The sequence below is a fragment of the Cherax quadricarinatus genome, chromosome 43, assembly GCF_038502225.1.
Source record: "Cherax quadricarinatus isolate ZL_2023a chromosome 43, ASM3850222v1, whole genome shotgun sequence".
NCBI lineage: Eukaryota > Metazoa > Arthropoda > Malacostraca > Decapoda > Parastacidae > Cherax > Cherax quadricarinatus.
This window is the reverse complement of record NC_091334.1, coordinates 7,770,514-7,791,071: the sequence shown is the minus strand read 5'-3', so window position 1 is coordinate 7,791,071 and position 20,558 is coordinate 7,770,514. Positions and strand designations below refer to the sequence as shown.

At 40.9% G+C, this 20,558-nt stretch overlaps 1 protein-coding gene across 2 annotated transcripts in view; it reads right to left on the bottom strand.

The window, feature by feature from the left end:
- The window catches only part of dos (daughter of sevenless), a 43,163-nt gene extending 22,841 nt beyond the window's left edge, over positions 1-20,322 (bottom strand). For both annotated transcript variants that reach the window (XM_070093545.1, XM_070093546.1), the window contains exons 1-3: positions 20,058-20,322; positions 6,878-7,003; positions 321-2,060 (exon numbers count right to left, since the gene is read on the bottom strand). In XM_070093545.1, coding sequence (XP_069949646.1) covers positions 321-2,060; positions 6,878-7,003; positions 20,058-20,135 — 1,944 coding nt within the window. In that variant the 5' untranslated portion in view covers positions 20,136-20,322. The remainder of the gene's footprint in view (positions 1-320; positions 2,061-6,877; positions 7,004-20,057) is intronic.
- Between the last annotated feature and the right edge of the window lie 236 nt (positions 20,323-20,558).

The window sequence follows — 20,558 nt, the reverse complement described above, 5'->3', positions numbered from 1 at the left end:
AAGTACAGTGTCTGCACTCTGAAGGAGGGGTGTTAATGTTGCAGTTTAAAAACTGTAGTGTAAAGCACCCTTCTGGCAAGACAGTGATGGAGTGAATGATGGTGAAAGTTTTTCTTTTTCGGGCCACCCTGCCTTGGTGGGAATCGGCCAGTGTGTTAATAAAAAAATGATACTACAATGTTTGTACAGAGATGGGCGACATTTAGTTGTGCATGCAGAAAGCATTACACAACAGGGATAGTAAGATCAATTTAATTAAAAAGAATTCCACGAGTGTTAAATTTCTGGGCTGCAAATGCCTATGGTTTTTCACCACTAACCTGTTCATCTGCATTTGTAGAGTTCCGTCTACTACCCGAGTTGGATGAATGATCCGCTTCCTCACCACTATCATTGCCATCACCGCCATTGCGCAGCGTAGGTGGTGTTGGAGAAGGTGCAGCTCGTTGTTTGCGTTGTTCATGCTTTTTAAGACGAGTTGGTGCTGGATCTAAAACAAACATATTTTTTGGAACCGGCTCAGAAAGATTCTTTGTAGGTTTAAGATTTCTGTCAACTATAGGTGGGGCTGATGATGGTGGGGCTGGTGAACCTCCAACAGCACCAAGTACTTCTTGTGAACCACCAGATGGTGGAGGAGAGAGCTCTGAAGAGCTTAGATTGCCCCCATCAGAAGTCTTTTTTGGTTTGAGTCCCCGATCAACTGCAGGAGGATAGATTGGGCTCTTATTTGTTTGTGGTATATTTGAATACACGCCTGCAGGTGATATTCGTGGATCAAGTTCTCCTGGCTTGTCATGTAAATCGTGCAAGCGCACATCGTAAGAAAATATCTGGCCCTGCAAGGGAGTTGGAACAAAGTTGTTGCAGCAATGTCTTTGCATGGTCCTTTCAGCTGCCTGGGGACTCATGGATTCTGAATATTGTTGCGATCGAATCAGAACATGCACTTCATTTATTTCACGAGGGGTTGAGGGAGGCATGGAACTACTACCAGATGCAGGTGAAGGCTCAGGGTCTGATACTCCAGTGTTGGTCTCATGAACTGAAAATGTTCCCCCTAAACCATTTCTAACTTTCTCGTTTGAACTGTTTTTTCTCACTAATGAAGTTCTTGTGATTGTATCTAAGTTCTGATATATCTGCTGGGGGATTTCTGCCAGATGAGGTGGCTTGGGAGGTCTAGGTGGAGCAGGCTGTACTTGATGAAGATTATCATCTGAGATACTGAGACCTCGCATATCATTCGGCAAAGTAGAAACACTACCAACCCCAGGTGATAATCCCCCTTTAGTTCCCGAGCCATCCCACTGTCCATCTTTACAAAAGGTGTCCCTAGTGTTCTGTAATCCACCTATAGGTCTTGCTCCTTCACTGAAGAATTTTGCTTCAACCTTAAGTGGAGTACTACCCCAGTCATCATCACTGAAAACACTGCCTCCATCTGTTCCCAGTGGTGATTTTATACTTAAAGTATCTTCGGATGTCGTTCCAGAGGGGCGCAACTGCCGGTGACTATCGTATGATTCACGTGGTATGGCTCCTGTGTTTATTGTAGGAGCAGGGGGTGCCTGTGTTAATGGTGGCTGACTATCATGGCACATTATAGGTGCTGGAGGAGCCATTTCATTGGGTATGCTAGAACGATGATTTTCTAAAGCCCCTAATGGTGGAATATCATCACTAAATGGAAAACTAGAATTTGTGTTGGGTGTTCTTTTTCCAGTGAAACATGTACTAATGGGAATATATGGCCCAGATATAGATGAACCAGGAGACGATGGTGACTGGGGAGGGGAATCTAGGGGCTGTTCTAGAGACAAACTATGAAGAGCCGGGGGTGTGGCTGAGGGAGTTGTTGGCATGTGATCAAAGGGCAATGGGTACTCGTCTTCTTGAGTATAAATCTTTAGACCGCATACATGGCATACACAGTCTACCCATCGGTTCATCTCCTGTTCTGTTTCTGCACATAGGTAATAAACTCTTTTGGGTGTCTTGATATCAAACATGTACTTATATTCAGACTTTCGATTAGCAAAAGTTATGCCAGCATCAACCTGTTGGAAAACCAAAAATTGTGTGTCAGTGAAAATGCTAAAGTCTATATTTCTGTCTATTCACCTATCATCTTTACTACATCCTCATCTAAATTGAATAAAAATAAGAATAAAGAATTATATGACCTTTAATTCATAAATGCTGCAATAAAAAGCATATGAGCATATTTGCTTAACTGAAAAATTAAAGAAAAAAGAAAAACTATGGTTGAAACCCATCACAGTAAGCCCACAAGTTGGAAATGAAAGCCTAACAATATTTCAGTCCATTTTTGATCACTATCAAATTCAGGAGTAAGTACATTAGCAACATTGTAGAAGACAGACAATCAAAGCACTGAGAGATGGGATGTCAAAGGTCAGTTAAGGTCAAGTTCATTGTGCTCTAAAAATTAGAGCGACTGATATAGTACAACCATCCATAGAAGACTCACACCTGGCAAGTTATGTATCAGGGAAGTTTCAACAAGACAGCATTTATGAAAACTTGAAGAGGAAAAGGCAATTTTGAGATGGCAACTATAATTCCTAATATGATAGAAAAAAAATAAAGCCTTGTTAATGTCAGCAAGAAAAGTATGTCCCTGTCCTCTTAAAGTCTGTTGAAAAGTGTATGCCCAGATCTTCAGTGTACTGAAGAGGCCATGATCAAAAGGAAATATGAATAAATACCCACAATATTAATGGACTGCTTTCAAGTATATTAGTTTCATGAACTGCAAGTTTAATATTGAGAGGGTGAAGGGAGTCACAATAAGAAGGAGAATGCAGGATATCATGTAGAATGTCACAAGGAAGAGGTCATCAGTGGAGTGCCACAAGGATCAATACTTGCACCAAAAATATTTTAACTGATATGAAAATAACTTGCCACAATGAATAAAAACTATAAATATGTTTGGGATGATACAAAGATTTTTTCTTCAACACCAGCCATATCCCACTGAGGCAGGGCAACCTAAAAAGAGAAACAAAAGTTTTTCTTTTTAAAATTAGTAATAATGCAAAGATCTCATGGAAAATATGAGGTGAAAATTATTAAATCCTTACACGACTTGGATGAACTGAACAAACTTGGGAAAAGATTTATGTATGATGATGTTTAATGTAGGCAAGTGCCAAGAATTGGAAATGGAAAAAAAGTAAAAACAGCACTGAATAAGCACTCAAATCATTTACTTTCTATGTTCATTTTTCTGTAAACCATAGGCTCTCTTAATTTATCAATAATGCCATTCAATAATTTACCATTTAATACAATCACTTTGCAACAACTCAAGTATTCAAATGTAATATATGCTACTCTAAATGAAGTTACTTTTTTAAGGTTGAAATACTACCATATGACATATTACTAGGGAAGGAGGGAATGTGGTGCCTTCACTGATGAATTATTCTGTGCTTAAGACAGAAATAGTTTTAAAAATGCAGTATTAGAATGTGGGGCAGAAGTTTGTGGTTATAGGAGGGTGGGTGCAGGAGGAAAGAGGAGTGATTGGTGGAATGATGAAGTAAAGGGTGTGATAAAAGAGAAAAAGTTAGCTTATGAGAGGTTTTTACAAAGCAGAAGTGTTATAAGAAGAGTAGAGTATATGGAGAGTAAAAGAAAGGTAAAGAGAGTGGTGAGAGAGTGCAAAAGGAGAGCAGATGATAGAGTGGGAGAGGCAATGTCAAGAAATTTTAATGAAAATAAGAAAATTTTTTGGAGTGAGTTAAACAACCTAAGAAAGCCTAGAGAACGAATGGATTCGTCAGTTAAAAACAGAGTAGGGGAGTTAGTAGATGGGGAGATGGAGGTTTTGGGTAGATGGTGAGAATATTTTGAGGAACTTTTAAGTGTCAACGAAGAAAGGGAAGCAGTAATTTCATACACTGGCCAGAGAGGTATACCATCTTTTAGGAGTGTAGAAGAACAGGATGTGTGGGGGGGAGGTGCATGAGGCATTATGTAGAATGAAAGGGGGTAAAGTAGCTGGAACTGACGGGATCATGACAGAAATGTTAAAAGCAGGGGGGATATAGTGTTGGAGTGGTTGGTATTTTTGTTTAATAAATGTATGAAAGAGGGGAAGGTACCTAGGGACTGGCGGAGAGCATGTATAGTCCTTTTATATAAAGGGAAGGGGGACAAGAGAGATTGTAAAAATTATAGAGGAATAAGTTTACTGAGTATACCAGGAAAAGTGTACGGTAGGGTTATAATTAAAAGAATTAGAGGTAGGACAGAATGTAGGATTGCAGATGAGCAAGGAGGTTTCAGAGTGGGTAGGGGATGTGTAGATCAAGTGTTTACATTGAAGCATATATGCGAACAGTATTTGGATAAAGGTAAGGAAGTTTTTATTGCATTTATGGATTTAGAAAAGACATATGATAGAGTCGATAGGGGAGCAATGTGGTAGATGTTGCAAGTATATATGGAATAGGTGGTAAGTTACTAAATGCTGAAAGAGTTTTTATGAGGATAGTGAGGCTAAGGTTAGGGTGTGTAGAAGAGAGGGAGAATACTTCCCGGTAAAAGTAGGTCTTAGACAGGGATGTGTAATGTCACCATGGTTGTTTAATATATTTATAGATGGGGTTGTAAAAGAAGTAAATGCTAGGGTGTTCAGGAGAGGGGTGGGATTAAATTATGGGGAATCAAATACAAAATGGGAATTGACACAGTTGCTTTTTGCTGATGATACTGTGCTTATGGGAGATTCTAAAGAAAAATTGCAAAGGTTAGTGGATGAGTTTGGGAGTGTGTGTAAAGGCAGAAAGTTGAAAGTGAACACAGAAAAGAGTAAGGTGGTGAGGGTATCAAATAATTTAGATAAATAAAAATTGGATATCAAATTGGGGAGGAGTAGTATGGATGAAGTGAACGTTTTCAGATACAGTGGACCCCCAACATTCGATGGCATCGACATTCGATGGCATCGACATTCGATAAATCCGACATTCGATGCATTTTAACGCAAAAATTTCGCCTCGACATTCGATGGAAAACCCGACATTCGATACGGTTCATACAAGATGTGTCCACGTGTGGCCTGAACTGCCCTGTGTGTGCCAGTGTTTACAAGCCAGCCAGTGTGCGCGCATCTAAGGATACATTCAGTACATTCCATATTATCCATATTATCACTGTTTTTGGTGCTTGTTTCTGCAAAATAAGTAACCATGGGCCCCAAGAAAGCTTCTAGTGCCAACCCTTCGAGAAAAAATGTGCTAATGACTATTGAAATGAAGAAAGAGATAATTGCAAAGTACGAAACTGGAGTGCATGTGTCGGAGTGCATGATGATTTGGTAAAGAAATTGCCTGCAACTAGTGGTGATGTGAGTGAATTTAAGGCCAGCAAAGGTTGGTTTAAAAGATTTAAGAATCGTAGTGGCATACACAGTGTGGTAAGGCATGGTGAGGCTGCCAGTTCAAGTCCTAATGAAAGGGGATTCCCCTTCTAAACACTAACACCATCCACACTTTCCCCTCCTCCCATCCCATCAATTATCACCAAATCTTCATTAAAGGTAAGTGTCAATTATTCTATTGTTATTAATCTATTGTTATTGTTGTTATTGTAATTATTCTATTGCATTAAACTTAATATTTCATGTGGTAAAAATTTTTTTTTTCATACTTTTGGGTGTCTTGCATGGATTAATTTGATTTCCATTATTTCTTAAGCGGAAAATTAATTTGACTTTCGATATTTTCGACATTCGATGAGCTCTCAGGAATGGATTAATATCGAATGTCGGGGGTCCACTGTACTTGGGAGTTGACGTGTCAGTGGATGGATTTATGAACGATGAGGTTAATCATAGAATTGATGAGGGAAAAAAGGTGAGTGGTGCATTGAGGTATGTGTGGAGACAAAAAATGTTATCTATGGAGGCAAAGAAGGGAATGTATGAAAGTATAGTAGTACCAACATTCTTATATGGGTGTGAAGCTTGGGTTGTGAATGCAGCAGCAAGGAGGCGGTTGGAGGCAGTGGAGATGTCCTGTCTAAGGGCAATGTGTAGTGTAAATATTATGCAGAAAATTTGGAGTGTGGAAATTAGAAGAAGGTGTGGAGTTAATAAAAGTATTAGTCAGAGGGCTGAAGAGGGGCTGTTGAGGTGGTTTGGTCATTTAGAGAGAATGGATCTAAGTAGAATGACATGGAGAGCATTTAAATCTGAAGGGGAAGGAAGGCGGGGTAGGGGTTGTCTTCAAAAAGGTTGGAAGGAAAGGGTAAGGGAGGTTTTGTGGGTGAGGGGCTTGGACTTCCAACAGGCGTGCATGAGTGTGTTCGATAGGAGTGAATGGAGACGAATGGTATTTGGGACCTGACGATCTGTTGGAGTGTGAGCAGGGTAATATTTAGTGAGGGGATTCAGGGAAACCGGTTATTTTTATATAGCCGGACTTGACTCCTGGAAATGGGAAGTACAATGCCTGCACTCTAAAGGAGGGGTTTGGGATATTAGCAGTTTGGAGGGATATGTTGTGTATCTTTATGCATATGTATATGCTTCTAAACTGTTGTGTTCTGAGCACCTCTGCAAAAACAGTGATTATGTGTGAGTGAGGTGAAAGTGTTGAATGATGATGAAAGTATTTTCTTTTTGGGGATTTTGTTTCTTTTTGGGTCACCCTGCCTCGGTGGGAGATGGCCGACTTGTTAAAAAAAAAAAAAATCAAACTGAACAAATTGATCAAAAATATTTGCCATTCTTTGAACAGAATGGCAAACACACACACACACACACACACACACACACACACACACACACACACACACACACACACACGTACATATATATCTATCACATCTTGCTACTCACCTGATCACACTGGTCTAGATCAATTTTACCCTTCAGCTTTCGCCGGGTGCTGTCTGTGTAGTACTCCAAGAAGTATTGACCTGGTAATTCTCCAGATCGTAGCACAAACCACCGTGTGCGCCATTTCTGTATATATTAGATTATAATAACAACAATTTCAATTCATTATTCAATACATAGATATAGTACAGCATACATTAAATTCAATGTCTAACTTTGAACTGTGGGCAAACTTAGACTACAACTATGACAACTTAACACTAAAAGACCAATGTACTACAAAGCAAGGTGATGAGGCTAATAATAATAATAATAATAATAATAATAATAATAATACAATAATAATAAAAATAAATATCTTTATTTCTATAAGTACATGTACAAGGCATACAGGCCTAGCTGATATCCATAACATACTACTACAGTGGACCCTTGGTTATTGGCCATAATCCGTTCCGGAAGGTCGGCCTAAAACCGAAATAATACTTCCCATAAGGATTAATGTAAATGCAAGTAATCTGTTCCACACACCCAAAAATATTAAAAATAATACATTTTTTTTTTGAAGATTAACCGCTTGGCTGTTGTAACCCCAAATCCTGAGGTGTCTCCTGGTGTTGCGCAAAAAAAAAAAAAAAAAATCTCATGAAATGATAGAGAATCTTTTCCTGATTGTAATGACACCAAAAGAACGAAATTTGATGGAAAACTGATGGAATTACACTCTCGCGAAGTTAGCGACCTCGGCGATATTTACGAATCGGCAATTTTGCCCACTTTGAGCCCTATTTCTGGCTAATTCCATTGTTCCATTTGACCAAACTCGTAGCTATTTCTTTAGAACTCCATTTTTTTCTATCAACTGAGTACAAGAAACTGCCCATTTACCAATTTCATCTACCCAATAACATGGTCAGAAATTTGCAATTTGGCCAATTTCACGAAAATTAAAAAATATGGCAATTTCAAAATAGGGTCCAAAATGAACAATGCAGACATTCCTGGCTCTAAAATAACATTTTCTTTGTTCATCAGTCATGTCTCCAGGCCCCTCTGATATTACTCTTGCTTTTTATTTTGAATTTTTATTCAAACAAAAAATAGAAGATTTACTGTTATGCAGACTACTGCAATATTGTAATAATTGTATAAATAATGTCAACCCATTCATGACTGCATATTAGAATGGCTACTTGGACATTTATTGGAAAATGACATCATTTGTTTACTTCTGAACATCGGCAAAAATCAAACATTTCCCCTACTTTGAGCTCCATTTCAAGGTTCTTTTTATAGTAAAACCAATCAAAATCACCTCTATTTCTATAATATGCTTTCCATTCTATCAAATGAGACCAAGAAAACGAGAATACAACCATAAATACTATAAGAAAATAGACCACAAAGTCAGCATTTTAATTAGAAAAAAAAAAACGGTTGGAGTTTTTTTCTCATTATGCACTGCGTGCTGCAGGATTTTTTTATGTGGTGCACACTGACCACACAGACCCATTCTCTCACATGTGGGCCTACCAGCTTTCTCCTGCTTGATCTGAAGCCACTAGAATTTATGAGTATATATACGTCAAAAACGGCGGCTCGTAAGACGTATATATACAACCAAAACAGTCAAAGGGTTAAATGTAGTTTTACATACACAAAACAATGAGAACTAAAAAAAATAAATACATGAACAATTAAATCAGTATTACATACCTTTACTGAAGACTCTTGTTGGCTTATGGAAGATAGGGAGGAGAGAGGGAGTTGGGGTTAGTGTTTGGAAGGGAAATTTCCCTCCATAAGGATTTCAGGTAACAAGTCTCTCTTTGGGGTTACTTCCATTCTTTGTCTTTTAATGCCACTAGGACCAGCTTGAGAGTTACTGGACCCCTGTCACACAAAATAACTGTCCAGAGTGCTCTGTTTCTGGCATCTCTTTAAGATTTCCCTGAAGTGGGACAAGATTTTGTCAGGGTGATGCTTTTCAACAAAATTCTGTAACTCATTCCACTTTGCACACATATCCTTAACCCTTTGAGGGTCGACAGGCCCTCTCCGAAACTCGTTCTCAGGGTCGGCCAAATTTAAAAAAAAAAAAAATTATTTTCTCTTATGAAAAGATAGAGAATCTTTTCCCGATCATAACGACACCAAAAGTTTGAAATTTGATAGAAAACTTACGGAATTATGCTCTCGCAAAGTTAGCGGTCTCGGCGATGTTTACGGATCGGCGATTTTGCCCACTTTGAGCCCCATTTTCGGCCAATTTCACTGTACTAGTCGACAAAAAACATGAATATTTCGCTAGAACTCCATTTTTTCTATCGAATGGGTGCAAGAAACCACCCATTTATAAATTCAACTATCCAGTACAGTGGTCAGAATTTAGCAATTTTGCCAATTTCACACAAATTTCAAAAGATGCCAATTTCGGAATAGGGTCCAGAATAAACAAGAAAGACATTCCTGGCACTAAAATGACATTTCCTCTAGTCATTAGTCACGTCTCAAGGCCCCTCTTATATTCTTTTGCTTTCCACTTTGAATTTTTATTCTCACAAAAAATATAAGATTTACTGTTATGCAGACTACTGCATTAGTGTAAAAAATGGTATAAATATTATTGGTGCACTTGTGAAAGAATATTAGACTCACCAGTTGACGTGTATTGCACGCTTGGCACGATTTGTTTACTTTTGAAGTTTGGTAAAAATCGAACATTTCTGCTACTTTGAGCTCAATTTCAAGGCACCTTTCATTGTAAAACCAGTCAAAATCATCTCAATTTCAGTAATATGTCTTCCATTCTATAAAATGAGACCAAGAAAACTAGAATACAACAATAAATACCATACGAAAATACACTGCAAAGTCGCTGATTTATTAAAAAAAATGGAAAAAGTTTTTTTTTTCTCATTATGCACTGTGTGCTGCAGGATTTTTTTTAGACTGTGCACACTGACCACATAGACCCATTCTTTCATATGAAGGCCTACCAGCTTTCTCCCACTAGATTTGAGGTCGCTAGAATTTATGAGTACTAGTACGTCAAAAACCCCTACGCGTAAGACGTACTAGTACGACGAAAACCCTCAAAGGGTTAATCACTGAAGAAGGCACCTTCTGCCTTCTCTCTTCCTCCTCCTCCTCTGAAGCAATTTCCTCAGCTGCAGTCTGTTGCTGTCCCAGTTGAAGGTCTTGCAGCTCTTCAGTGGTTAGCTCTTCCGTGCGGTCCTCCACCAACTCTTCCACATCCTTTCCACTCACATCCAACCCCATGGACTTCTCCAGTGCCACAATAGATTCCACAACAGGTGTAGGGTCCTCAGGGTCAGCCTCAAACCCTTCAAAATCCCTCTCTTGGACACAATCTGGCCACAAATTTTTTCCAAGCAGAGTTCAAAGTCCTGGAAGTCACTCTCTGTGCAATGGAGGATACTGAAATGATTCCTCCAGAACTCTCTTAGGGTCAAATGAATGTCCGAGGTCACTTCAAAGCACCTTTGAAACACTGTTTATGTGTAGAGCTTTTTGAAGTTAGAAATGACCTGCTGGTCCATGGGCTGGATGAGAAGAGTGGTGTTAGGAGGCAAGAACTTCACTGTTATAAAAATGAAGTCCCTAAACAACTGGTCTTCCAAGTCTGGAGGATGAGCAGGAGCATTGTCCAGTACAAGGAGGCACTTAAGTGGCAATTTATTTTCCAGGAGGTATTTTTTCACACTGGGGCCAAACACATCATTGACCCACTCTTTGAAAATGTGCCTTGTGATCCATGCCTCATTATTAGCTTTCCACATCACATACAATCTATTCTTGATGACACTGTTTTTCTTGAACACTCTGGGATTTTCTGAGCGATACACCAGTAAAGGCTTCACTTTGAAATCTCCACCAGCGTTAGCACAGAACAAAAAAGTAAGCCTGTCTTTCATAGGCTTGTGTCCTGGCAGTGCTTTTTCCTCCTGCGTAATGTAGGTCCTCTTTGGCATTTTCTTCCAAAAGAGGCCTGTTTCATCACAATTGAACACTTGTTGGGGGAGGAATCCTTCAGCCTCTACATACCCCTTGAATTCCTACACAAATTTTTTAGCCACACATTTGTCAGAACTTGCAGCCTCCCCATGCCTTACCACATTGTGCATGCCACTACGCTTCTTAAATCTCTCAAACCAGCCTTTGCTGGCCCTAAATTCACTAACAGCAACACTTGTTCCAGGCATTTTCTTTACAAGATCTGCATGCAACTGCCTTGCCTTCTCACAAATCACTGGCTCCACAACACTATCTCCTGCTAATTGTTTTTCGGTGATCCACAAAACCAACAACTCCATATCTTCCATTATCGGTGACCTTTGTTTGCTTAGCACATTTACTCCTTTTGTCACATAAGCTTCCTCAGTCTGTTCTTTCTTTGCCAGGATAGAAGTGATTGTTGATTTGTTATTCCCATACATCCTGGCAAGTTCTAGAACCTGTACACCACTCTCATACTTTTCAACAACTTCTTTCTTAAATTCCATCGTGTTTCTCACTTTCTTTACCAAAGGAACTTTACTAGGAACTTTCTTTGGGGCCATGGTTACTTATTTCCCAGTTGCACCTAATCGATAACCAAGAAAATCAATGAATTATAGTGAAATGTTTGGATGAATGAGCAGAAGCCTCCTCAATCACCCAGAGACAAAGCCAGACTGACATGCTCGTGGCTGGCGGTGGCAGGTTGTTGCGTACCATACAGCTGATAAGCGAAATATCGGCTGATAACCAGAAGCCAAAAAACCAGCCGATAACCGAGTTGGCTGATAAGTGGAACGGCCGATAACTGAGGGTCCACTGTACAATGGACCCCTGGCATACGATGGCATCGGTATATGTTAAATCCGGTATACGATACATTTTAACGCAAAAATTTTGCCTCGCCACTCGTTAAAAAACCCGCCACACACGATTCGTCCAGGACACGTCCACATGAGGCCTGAACTGCCCCGTGCGTGCCAGTGTTTACAAGCCAGCCAGTGTGCTCCCATCTAAGCATACATTTGGTACATTCCATATTATCACAGTGTTTTTGGAGCTTGTTTCTGCAAAATAAGTCACCATGGGCCCCAAGGAAGCTTCTAGTGCCAACCCTGTGGTTAAAAGGGCGAGAATTAGTATGGAAATTAAGAAAGATTTTGAAGGGTTTGGGGCTAACCCTGAGAAGCCTATGCCAGTTGTGGAATCCACTGTGCCTACTTCAAAAATTAAGGAAATGTGTGCAAAGTGGGTTGAACTGCAAACCTTTATGGATGAAAATCACCCTAACACAGCTATTGCAAGCTGTGCTGGTGACTATTACAATGACAATGTTGTGGCCCATTTTAGACAAATCTTAAAGGAACGGGAGGTACAGAACTCTATGGACAGATTTGTTGTGTGACAGAGGTCCAGTGACTCTCAAGCTGGTCCTAGTGGCATTAAAAGAAGAAGGGAAATAACTCCGGAAAAGGACTTGCTACCTCAAGTCCTAATGGAAGGGGATTCCCCTTCTAAACATTAACAACTTCGACACTCTCCCCTCCTCCCATCCCATCAATCATCACCAGATCTTCATTAAAGGTAAGTGTCATGTATTCTATTGTTAGTAGAGTACTACTAACTGTGCATGTCTTCTTCAGTTTGTGTGCATTAAACTTAATATTTCATGTGGTAAAACTTTTTTTTCATAATATTTTTGGGTGTCTTGCACGGATTAATTTGATTTCCATTATTTCTTATGGGGAAAATTAATTCACCTTCTGATAATTTTGGCATACGATGAGCTCTCAGGAACGGATTAATATTGTATACCGGGGGTCCACTGTATATAGAAAATCTCTTGTTATGCAGAGCATTTAGGGCAAGTTAGGTCAATTTTGTCCCCAGGATGCAACCCACACCAGTTGGCTAACACCCAGGTATCTGTTTTACTAACAGGTGAATATGGACAGCAGGTGTCTTAAGGAAACGCATCCTAATGTTTCCAGCCGTATCAGGGACTGACTCCCCTCGGACCTCAGAGTATGAGCTGAGTGTGATAGTGATCAAGCTACGGGACACTGGGTAATGACAGACTGAATATAAGAATGGATGGTGTGAGTATGAAGGACATGGATGTAAAATGAAACCTCAGTATAACGAACTAATAAAGGGATGGAAGTGTGTGTTTAAAACGAAAATCCATTTACTGAAATGATCAATGCAGCAGACTTAGTTGTATGGGAGTCTGGAGAGGATGGAACAAAATAAAATGACTTCGAGTGTGTATAAATCTGTAGTGGAGGGAAGGTGGGGTAGAGGTTGGCCTTGGAAAGCTTGGAGGGAGAGGGAGGGAGTAAAGGAGGTTTCGTGTGTGAGGGGCTTGGATTTCCAGCAAGCATGCGTGAGCGTATTAGATAGGAGTGAATGGAGACAAATGGCTTTTAGGACCTGACATGCTGCTGGACTATGAGCAGGGTAATTTTATGAAGGGATTCAGGGAAACTGGCAGGACAGACTTGAGTCCTGGAGATGAGAAGTACAGTGCCTGTACTCTGAAGGAGGGGTGTTAATGTTGCAGTTTTATAACTGTAATGTAAGCAAACCTCCTGCAAGACTGATGGAGTGAATGATGGTGAAAGTTTTTCTTTTTATGGCCACCCTACCTTGGTGGGAAATGGCTGATGTGTTAATAAAAAAATAATAAAAAAGTAAATAACAAGTAAATAATAGCAAAAATTGCATAACAGTGAGGTAGTTACATTGCACTAAAGGTGGAGTACTGTAGCAAGGAGTAGAGACTAACTAGTCTCAGTAAGGTTGACATCCCTAAGGAAATTAGACAGTTCCTGTTCATTTGTGATTGCATAATACGGCCTACATCTGTTTTCCTCACCATAATTGTACCATCTTGTGTGAAACCTATACAATAGGGTCTGTCACTTTTAAGGCACTCACTGACGTACACTGTACTCTTCTTTTTTATGGATGCACTAATCAAGTCTTTTTTCTTGTGTCACATGACTGTGGTCTAAGCATAACACTTATTTTATGACCCAGGCTACCTCCTAACACACGGGCCTCCTTGACTATCTGTTGTTAAGATCGCTTGTAGTTCATCTTGGATGATATTAAGTATTGTAACCATGCAACTGGTTTGGTTTGTACCACTGATAAGATGAGGACTGTTGACAATAACTGCATCAGATAACTTTTGCTGGTTTTGTAGACAGTCATTCAACTGTGCAGTCATGGTGTTTTTCCAGTCCTGGACAGCTTCTTCCATTTTGGAATTTAGTGTTGTTATTTGTTCAGTATGTTTAGCTATGGTTGTTTGTCGAGTTTTGTTGTTGTATACAGGTAGGCCATCACTAATCCGACATCACTGGGACCTGTAGTGTGCTGGATTAGTGAGTTTGCCGAATTACAGAGTGGTTAGGTTATATTACACTTAAACTATCAAGAGAGATTCTTTCTGCTACATCTTCCTCATTTTCATCATTGCTTTCTCTTCCATTGGCTTGCAGCTGTGGATTTACAACCATCTGCACAATTTCTGAGTCAGTATAATTATGAAATTTGAAATTATGCTAACTAAAATCAGTGCCAGATTACTGATGGAACTGAATAACTGATTGCCAGATTAGTGATGGCCGACCTGTATAAGCAAATGTATATGGCTTCATAACTAAACAAAACACAATACCCTCAACCTGTGTCAGTTTGGCTTCAGGCCAGGACGAAGTACCAATGATGTAATAATAAAAACGCTCAGCTCTATCACTCTCATGAAAATAATGAATATCCAATGGGCATCTTTAGTGACCTCAAAAAAGCTTTTGAAACAGTGGACCATAACTTTCTACTGCTCAAATTAAATCTTACCTGAGTGACAGACACCAACATGTAATCAATAATAAATGTTCTTCAGCAACCTGATTGATCAACATAGGGATTCCTCAAGGTAGTGTCCTGGGTCCTCTGTTATTCCTAATCTACATAAATTACCTTTGAAATGCTTCTTTGAAATTTAAACCAATTCTGTTTGCCCATGATGCAACTTTTGTCATTTCAAATACACAGCCAATGATGAAGTCGCTAAAATATCTATTTGGGTCACCACTAACAAACTCATACTCAATACTGACAAGACCTTCTATATAATATTTAAGTAAGTTTGTTTAGGTACAGGTACACAAAAAAGCTACATAAATTTTTATACATAGCAGAATGTGTGTAGATTACCTAGGGTAACCAGGAAAGTCAGAAAATGTGACTTATTTCCACTGGGGTCCTTGTAATACCTTATTATTTAAACAGTAAAAGGAGATATAGTAGGAATAAGGTAAACTGAGCTATTTACAGTTACATCTAAATGGATAGATCACAGTAATAGGTACTACATGTATGCTAGTTATATAAGAAATCATTCTCCTCCCTTTCTGTAGGTGCATTCATTAGGTACCTTTTGGCTCTCTTCTTGAACTGCTTCATACTATGGCAGCCTTTGACATGTGCAGGCAGTTTGTTCCACTCCTTTATTGCTGTACAATAAAATGTTTGAAGCCTGGCCACTAACTATGGGTACTACAAAGTTGTGCTCCCTTCCCCTAGTACTATGATTGTTTTGGTTCCCAGCTTTGACAACCTTGGCTGCAAGATATTCCGGACACTGTTTGTGAGCTATTTTATAAACGTGACTGAACTTCAGTTGTTTTACTCTGTCTTCAACATTAATAATAATATAATAATAATATCAATGACATCCTACTATATAGAAAGCCGCTTGTCATGCAGAGTATTTCGGGCAAATTAGGTCAGTTTTGTCCCAGGATGCGACCCACACCAGTCGACTAACTCCTAGGTACCCATTTTACTGATGGGTGAACATAGACAACCGGTGTAAAGAAACACGCCCAATGTTTCTACCCTCGCTGGGAATCAAACCCAGACCCTCGCTGGGAATCAAACCCAGACCCTCGCTGTGTGAAGCAAGAGCTTAGCCACCAGGCCATGGGGTGCCACCATTCAGCATATCCAAAGGATGTCTTGTTAACAAAAATAAACAATGCACTAACTGATAGGCAGGACAAACACACACACATCCAGAACACTGCTAATAAAACTTCCAAAACAGTGGGCATTCTCTCAGAAAATAACTACTACATTCTCCATACTTCCCTGCTAATCTTTAATCTATCTATACATCACTTAAAGTATCTGTGCATGTGGATCAACATCAGCTAATTGCCTTAAACATGTTACTCAGCAAAAATCAGCTCTCAGAATTATTACTCATTCAGGATCTTGAAAACACACACTATCCTTCTCCAAAAGTTTACATTTACTTAATCTATACAATATTCACACTTTCTACTGTGCACACTTTGGCTATAGGACACTCAATACTAATGTTGACTCAGACCTTAAATTCTATCTGGAGAACTGAAACAACACATGAACACAATACAGGGGGGTCCCCATTGCTGAGTTTTTTTTTTCTACACAGATCAATTCTGCAGGCTAAGAGCTGTTATCCTACCTCAGGTCATTTTTAAAGGCCAGCCCTATCTGAGCTATACTACCATCCCCCAGGATGCGACCCACAACAGTCAACAAACACCTAGGTACCTACTTACTACTAGGTGAACAGGGGAAGCAGGTGTTTACCTGGAGAGAGTTCCGGGGGTCGACGCCCCCGCGGCCCGGTCTGTGACCAGGCCTCCTGGTAGATCAGAGCCTGATCAACCAGGCTGTTACTGCTGGCTGCACGCAAACCAACGTACGAGCCACAGCCCGGCTGGTCAGGAACAGACTTGAGGTGCTTGTCCAGTGCCAGCTTTAAGACTGCCAGGGGTCTGTTGGTAATCCCCCTTATGTATGCTGGGAGGCAGTTGAACAGTCTCGGGCCCCTGACACTTATTGTATGGTCTCTTAACGTGCTAGTGACACCCTGCTTTTCATTGGGGGGATGTTGCATTGTCTGCCAAGTCTTTTGCTTTCATAGTGAGTGATTTTCGTATGCAAGTTCGGTACTAGTCCCTCTAGGATTTTCCAGGTGTATATAATCATGTATCTCTCCCGCCTGCGTTCCAGGGAATACAAGTTTAGGAACCTCAAGCGCTCCCAGTAATTGAGGTGTTTTATCTCCGTTATGCGCGCCATGAAGGTTCTCTGTACATTTTCTAGGTCAGCAATTTCACCTGCCTTGAAAGGTGCTGTTAGTGTGCAGCAATATTCTAGCCTAGATAGAACATGGAAACATGACCAACATTTCCACCTGCCCAGGAATCAAAGCACAGACATTCGGTATGTGAGCTGAATGTGCTACCAACCAAGCCATGGGATACCTAGCTGGCAACGGTGGCCCGGTGGCTAAAGCTCCCGCTTCACACACGGAAGGCCCGGGTTCGATTCCCGGCGGGTGGAAACATTTCGACACGTTTCCTTACACCTATTGTCCTGTTCACCTAGCAGCAAATAGGTACCTGGGTGTTAGTCGACTGGTGTGGGTCACATCCTGGGGGGACAAGATTAAGGACAACAATGGAAATAAGTTAGACAGTCCTCGATGACGCACTGACTTTCTTGGGTTATCCTGGGTGGCTAACCCTCCGGGGTTAAAAATCCGAACGAAATCTTATCTTATCTTATCTTGCCTCTAACACAATGTCTGTGGTTCAATTCCTGGCAAGGGTGGAAACTTTGGGCATGTTTCCTTACACCTGCTATCCCTGTTCACCTAGCATTAAGTAGGTGCCTGAGTATTAGTTGACTGGTGTGGATCACATTCTGGGGGACAAGATTAAAAGACCCCAGTGGAAAAAAAAAAGTCCTCGATAACATACTGACTGTCTTGGGTTATCCTGGGTGGCTAACCCTCTGGGTTAAAAATCTGAACAATTTTATCTCACAAGGAACAAGTACTTCTTTGACATACCACATATATGACTCAATGGAAATAAATCACTGACTTTTTTTGGGTTATCCTAGGTAATCTACACATACGCTCCTATGTATGATAAATGGTATAGCCATTGTCTTTGTGTCAATTCCCATACTTTAATTTCAACATCCCAATCAATCACTTCATAATATACAGGTCACCGAGCTGGTTTAATTTCAATGTACGTAATTTATTTGTAAATGATCACTTCTTCATCTGCAAACTGTCCAATTGCACTTATGACTGTAATGCATTATCCATTCAATATTATTATTATTATTACGTATAATCAAGGGGAAAGTGCTAAACCCGGAGGATTATACAGCACCTGGGGGGGATGTGGAAGGCATTCAGGCTTAATTCGGGGAACTGGAGCACAGATCCAATTCCCTAAATCAAGAGCCCCTCACCAACATCAAGGAACCTTCCTTGAGGGGTATCCATTCAATAGTAACCTATTTTATTCTAGGTGTATATTTAAGTAGTTTGTAAGAATTATGATCAGTGCCTGAAATGAATCTGTATAATTAGTGGCTTTCTCAGGAGACTTATATTGTACCTAATCTCATTTGTACTATAATATGGTCAAACATAATATGTAATAATTTTGTATGTATAATTACTGTACCTGTATGGCTCTTTTGATATAGTAATTTACATTCTTAAGCAGGTTTTGGGGAGGGCGGGATAGGTGTGTATATAGTGCTAGACAAGACTGAGTAAATCTCAGTAGATGTGGTTATATGTGTGTATAGGTCTGGGCAAGACCAAGTAGGTCTTGGGGTAGATGTGGGTGTGTATGTATAGGTCTGGGCAAGACCAAGTAGGTCTTGGGGTAGATGTGGGTGTGTATGTATAGGTCTGGGCAAGACCAAGTAGGTCTTGGGGTAGATGTGGGTGTGTATGTATAGGTCTGGGCAAGACCAAGTAGGTCTTGGAGTAGATGTGGGTGTGTATGTATAGGTCTGGGCAAGACCAAGTAGGTCTTGGGGTAGATGTGGGTATGTATGTATAGGTCTGGACAAGACCAAGTAGGTCTTGGGGTAGATGTGGGTATGTATGTATAGGTCTGGACAAGACCAAGTAGGTCTTGGGGTAGATGTGGGTGTGTATGTATAGGTCTGGGCAAGACCAAGTAGGTCTTGGGGTAGATGTGGGTGTGTATGTATAGGTCTGCACAAGACCAAGTAGGTCTTCGGGTAGATGTGGGTATGTATAGGTCTGGACAAGACCAAGTAGGTCTTGGAGTAGATGTGGGTGTGTATGTATAGGTCTGGGCAAGACCAAGTAGGTCTTCGGGTAGATGTGGGTATGTATAGGTCTGGACAAGACCAAGTAGGTCTTGGGGATGTGGGTGTGTATGTATCGGTCTGGACAAGACCAAGTAGGTCTTGGGGATGTGGGTGTGTATGTATCGGTCTGGACAAGACCAAGTAGGTCTTGGGGTAGATGTGGGTGTGTATGTATCGGTCTGGACAAGACCAAGTAGGTCTTGGGGATGTGGGTGTATGTATCGGTCTGGGCAAGACCAAGTAGGTCTTGGGGTAGATGTGGGTGTGTATGTATCGGTCTGGACAAGACCAAGTAGGTCTTGGGGTAGATGTGGGTGTGTATGTATCGGTCTGGACAAGACCAAGTAGGTCTTGGGGTAGATGTGGGTGTGTATGTATCGGTGTGGACAAGACCAAGTAGGTCTTGGGGATGTGGGTGTATGTATCGGTCTGGGCAAGACCAAGTAGGTCTTGGGGTAGATGTGGGTGTGTATGTATCGGTCTGGACAAGACCAAGTAGGTCTTCGGGTAGATGTGGTTATTTTAAATATCTGGAGAAGACCAAATAGGTCTCGGGGGGTAAAAGATGTTGGTGAAGTGTCCACAGGTCAGAATAAGACCGAGTAGGTCTCGAGGAGGGTAGATATGGGTATGTGTGTGCTTATCTAATTATGGTAGCAGGGGTCGAGCCATAGCTCCTGGCCCAGCCTCTTGTCGCTACTGTATGTATATGTATATTTACAGGTCCAGACCAAGTAGGTCTCGGGTAGATAGTGGTGATTAATGGGTGGAGCACAAACCCTGTACAGACCTAGACCAGACCAAGTAAATTATCTGGGGGGAGGGGAGGAGGGGGGGACTGGGTGGGGTCGAAGTATACACACACACACACGGGTCTAGACCGAGTAGGTCTGAGAGGGGTGGGTGGAGAGACTGTCTGGGTGGGATAAAAGAGACTTACAGCCCTCCACAGCCTCTTGGGGGGCGGCGATTTCTTGAGCATACCCTCGTGAACTATCTCCATGTTGCCGTCAACCATCTCCGCCGCCCGCTGACGTGAAGAAACATAGTCCCGTCAAATAAGTCTCCCGCTGCTCCTCCACTCCTCACTATCACACACCATCACTCCCAGTACACACACAACACACGCACACACTAACACACACACATACACCATCGGTGTACACACACGCACGCACACACACACTGGGTGTACACACACACAGGACTGCCATCAGACAGCGGCGGTCATTGGTCGACACTCGCCATACTGCACATGTTACCTGGCTCACCATTGGTCCGCTACACAACTTTTACCAATAAGATCCTTCTATGGAAACATATGAGCTAAGCCTCTTTATTATTACAATAAATTGTCTTATTTTCTTCTGAATGCCAACTTTACTAACCTTATTTCCTTATTATTACAATAAACAGTCTTATTTTCTTGTAAATGACAAAT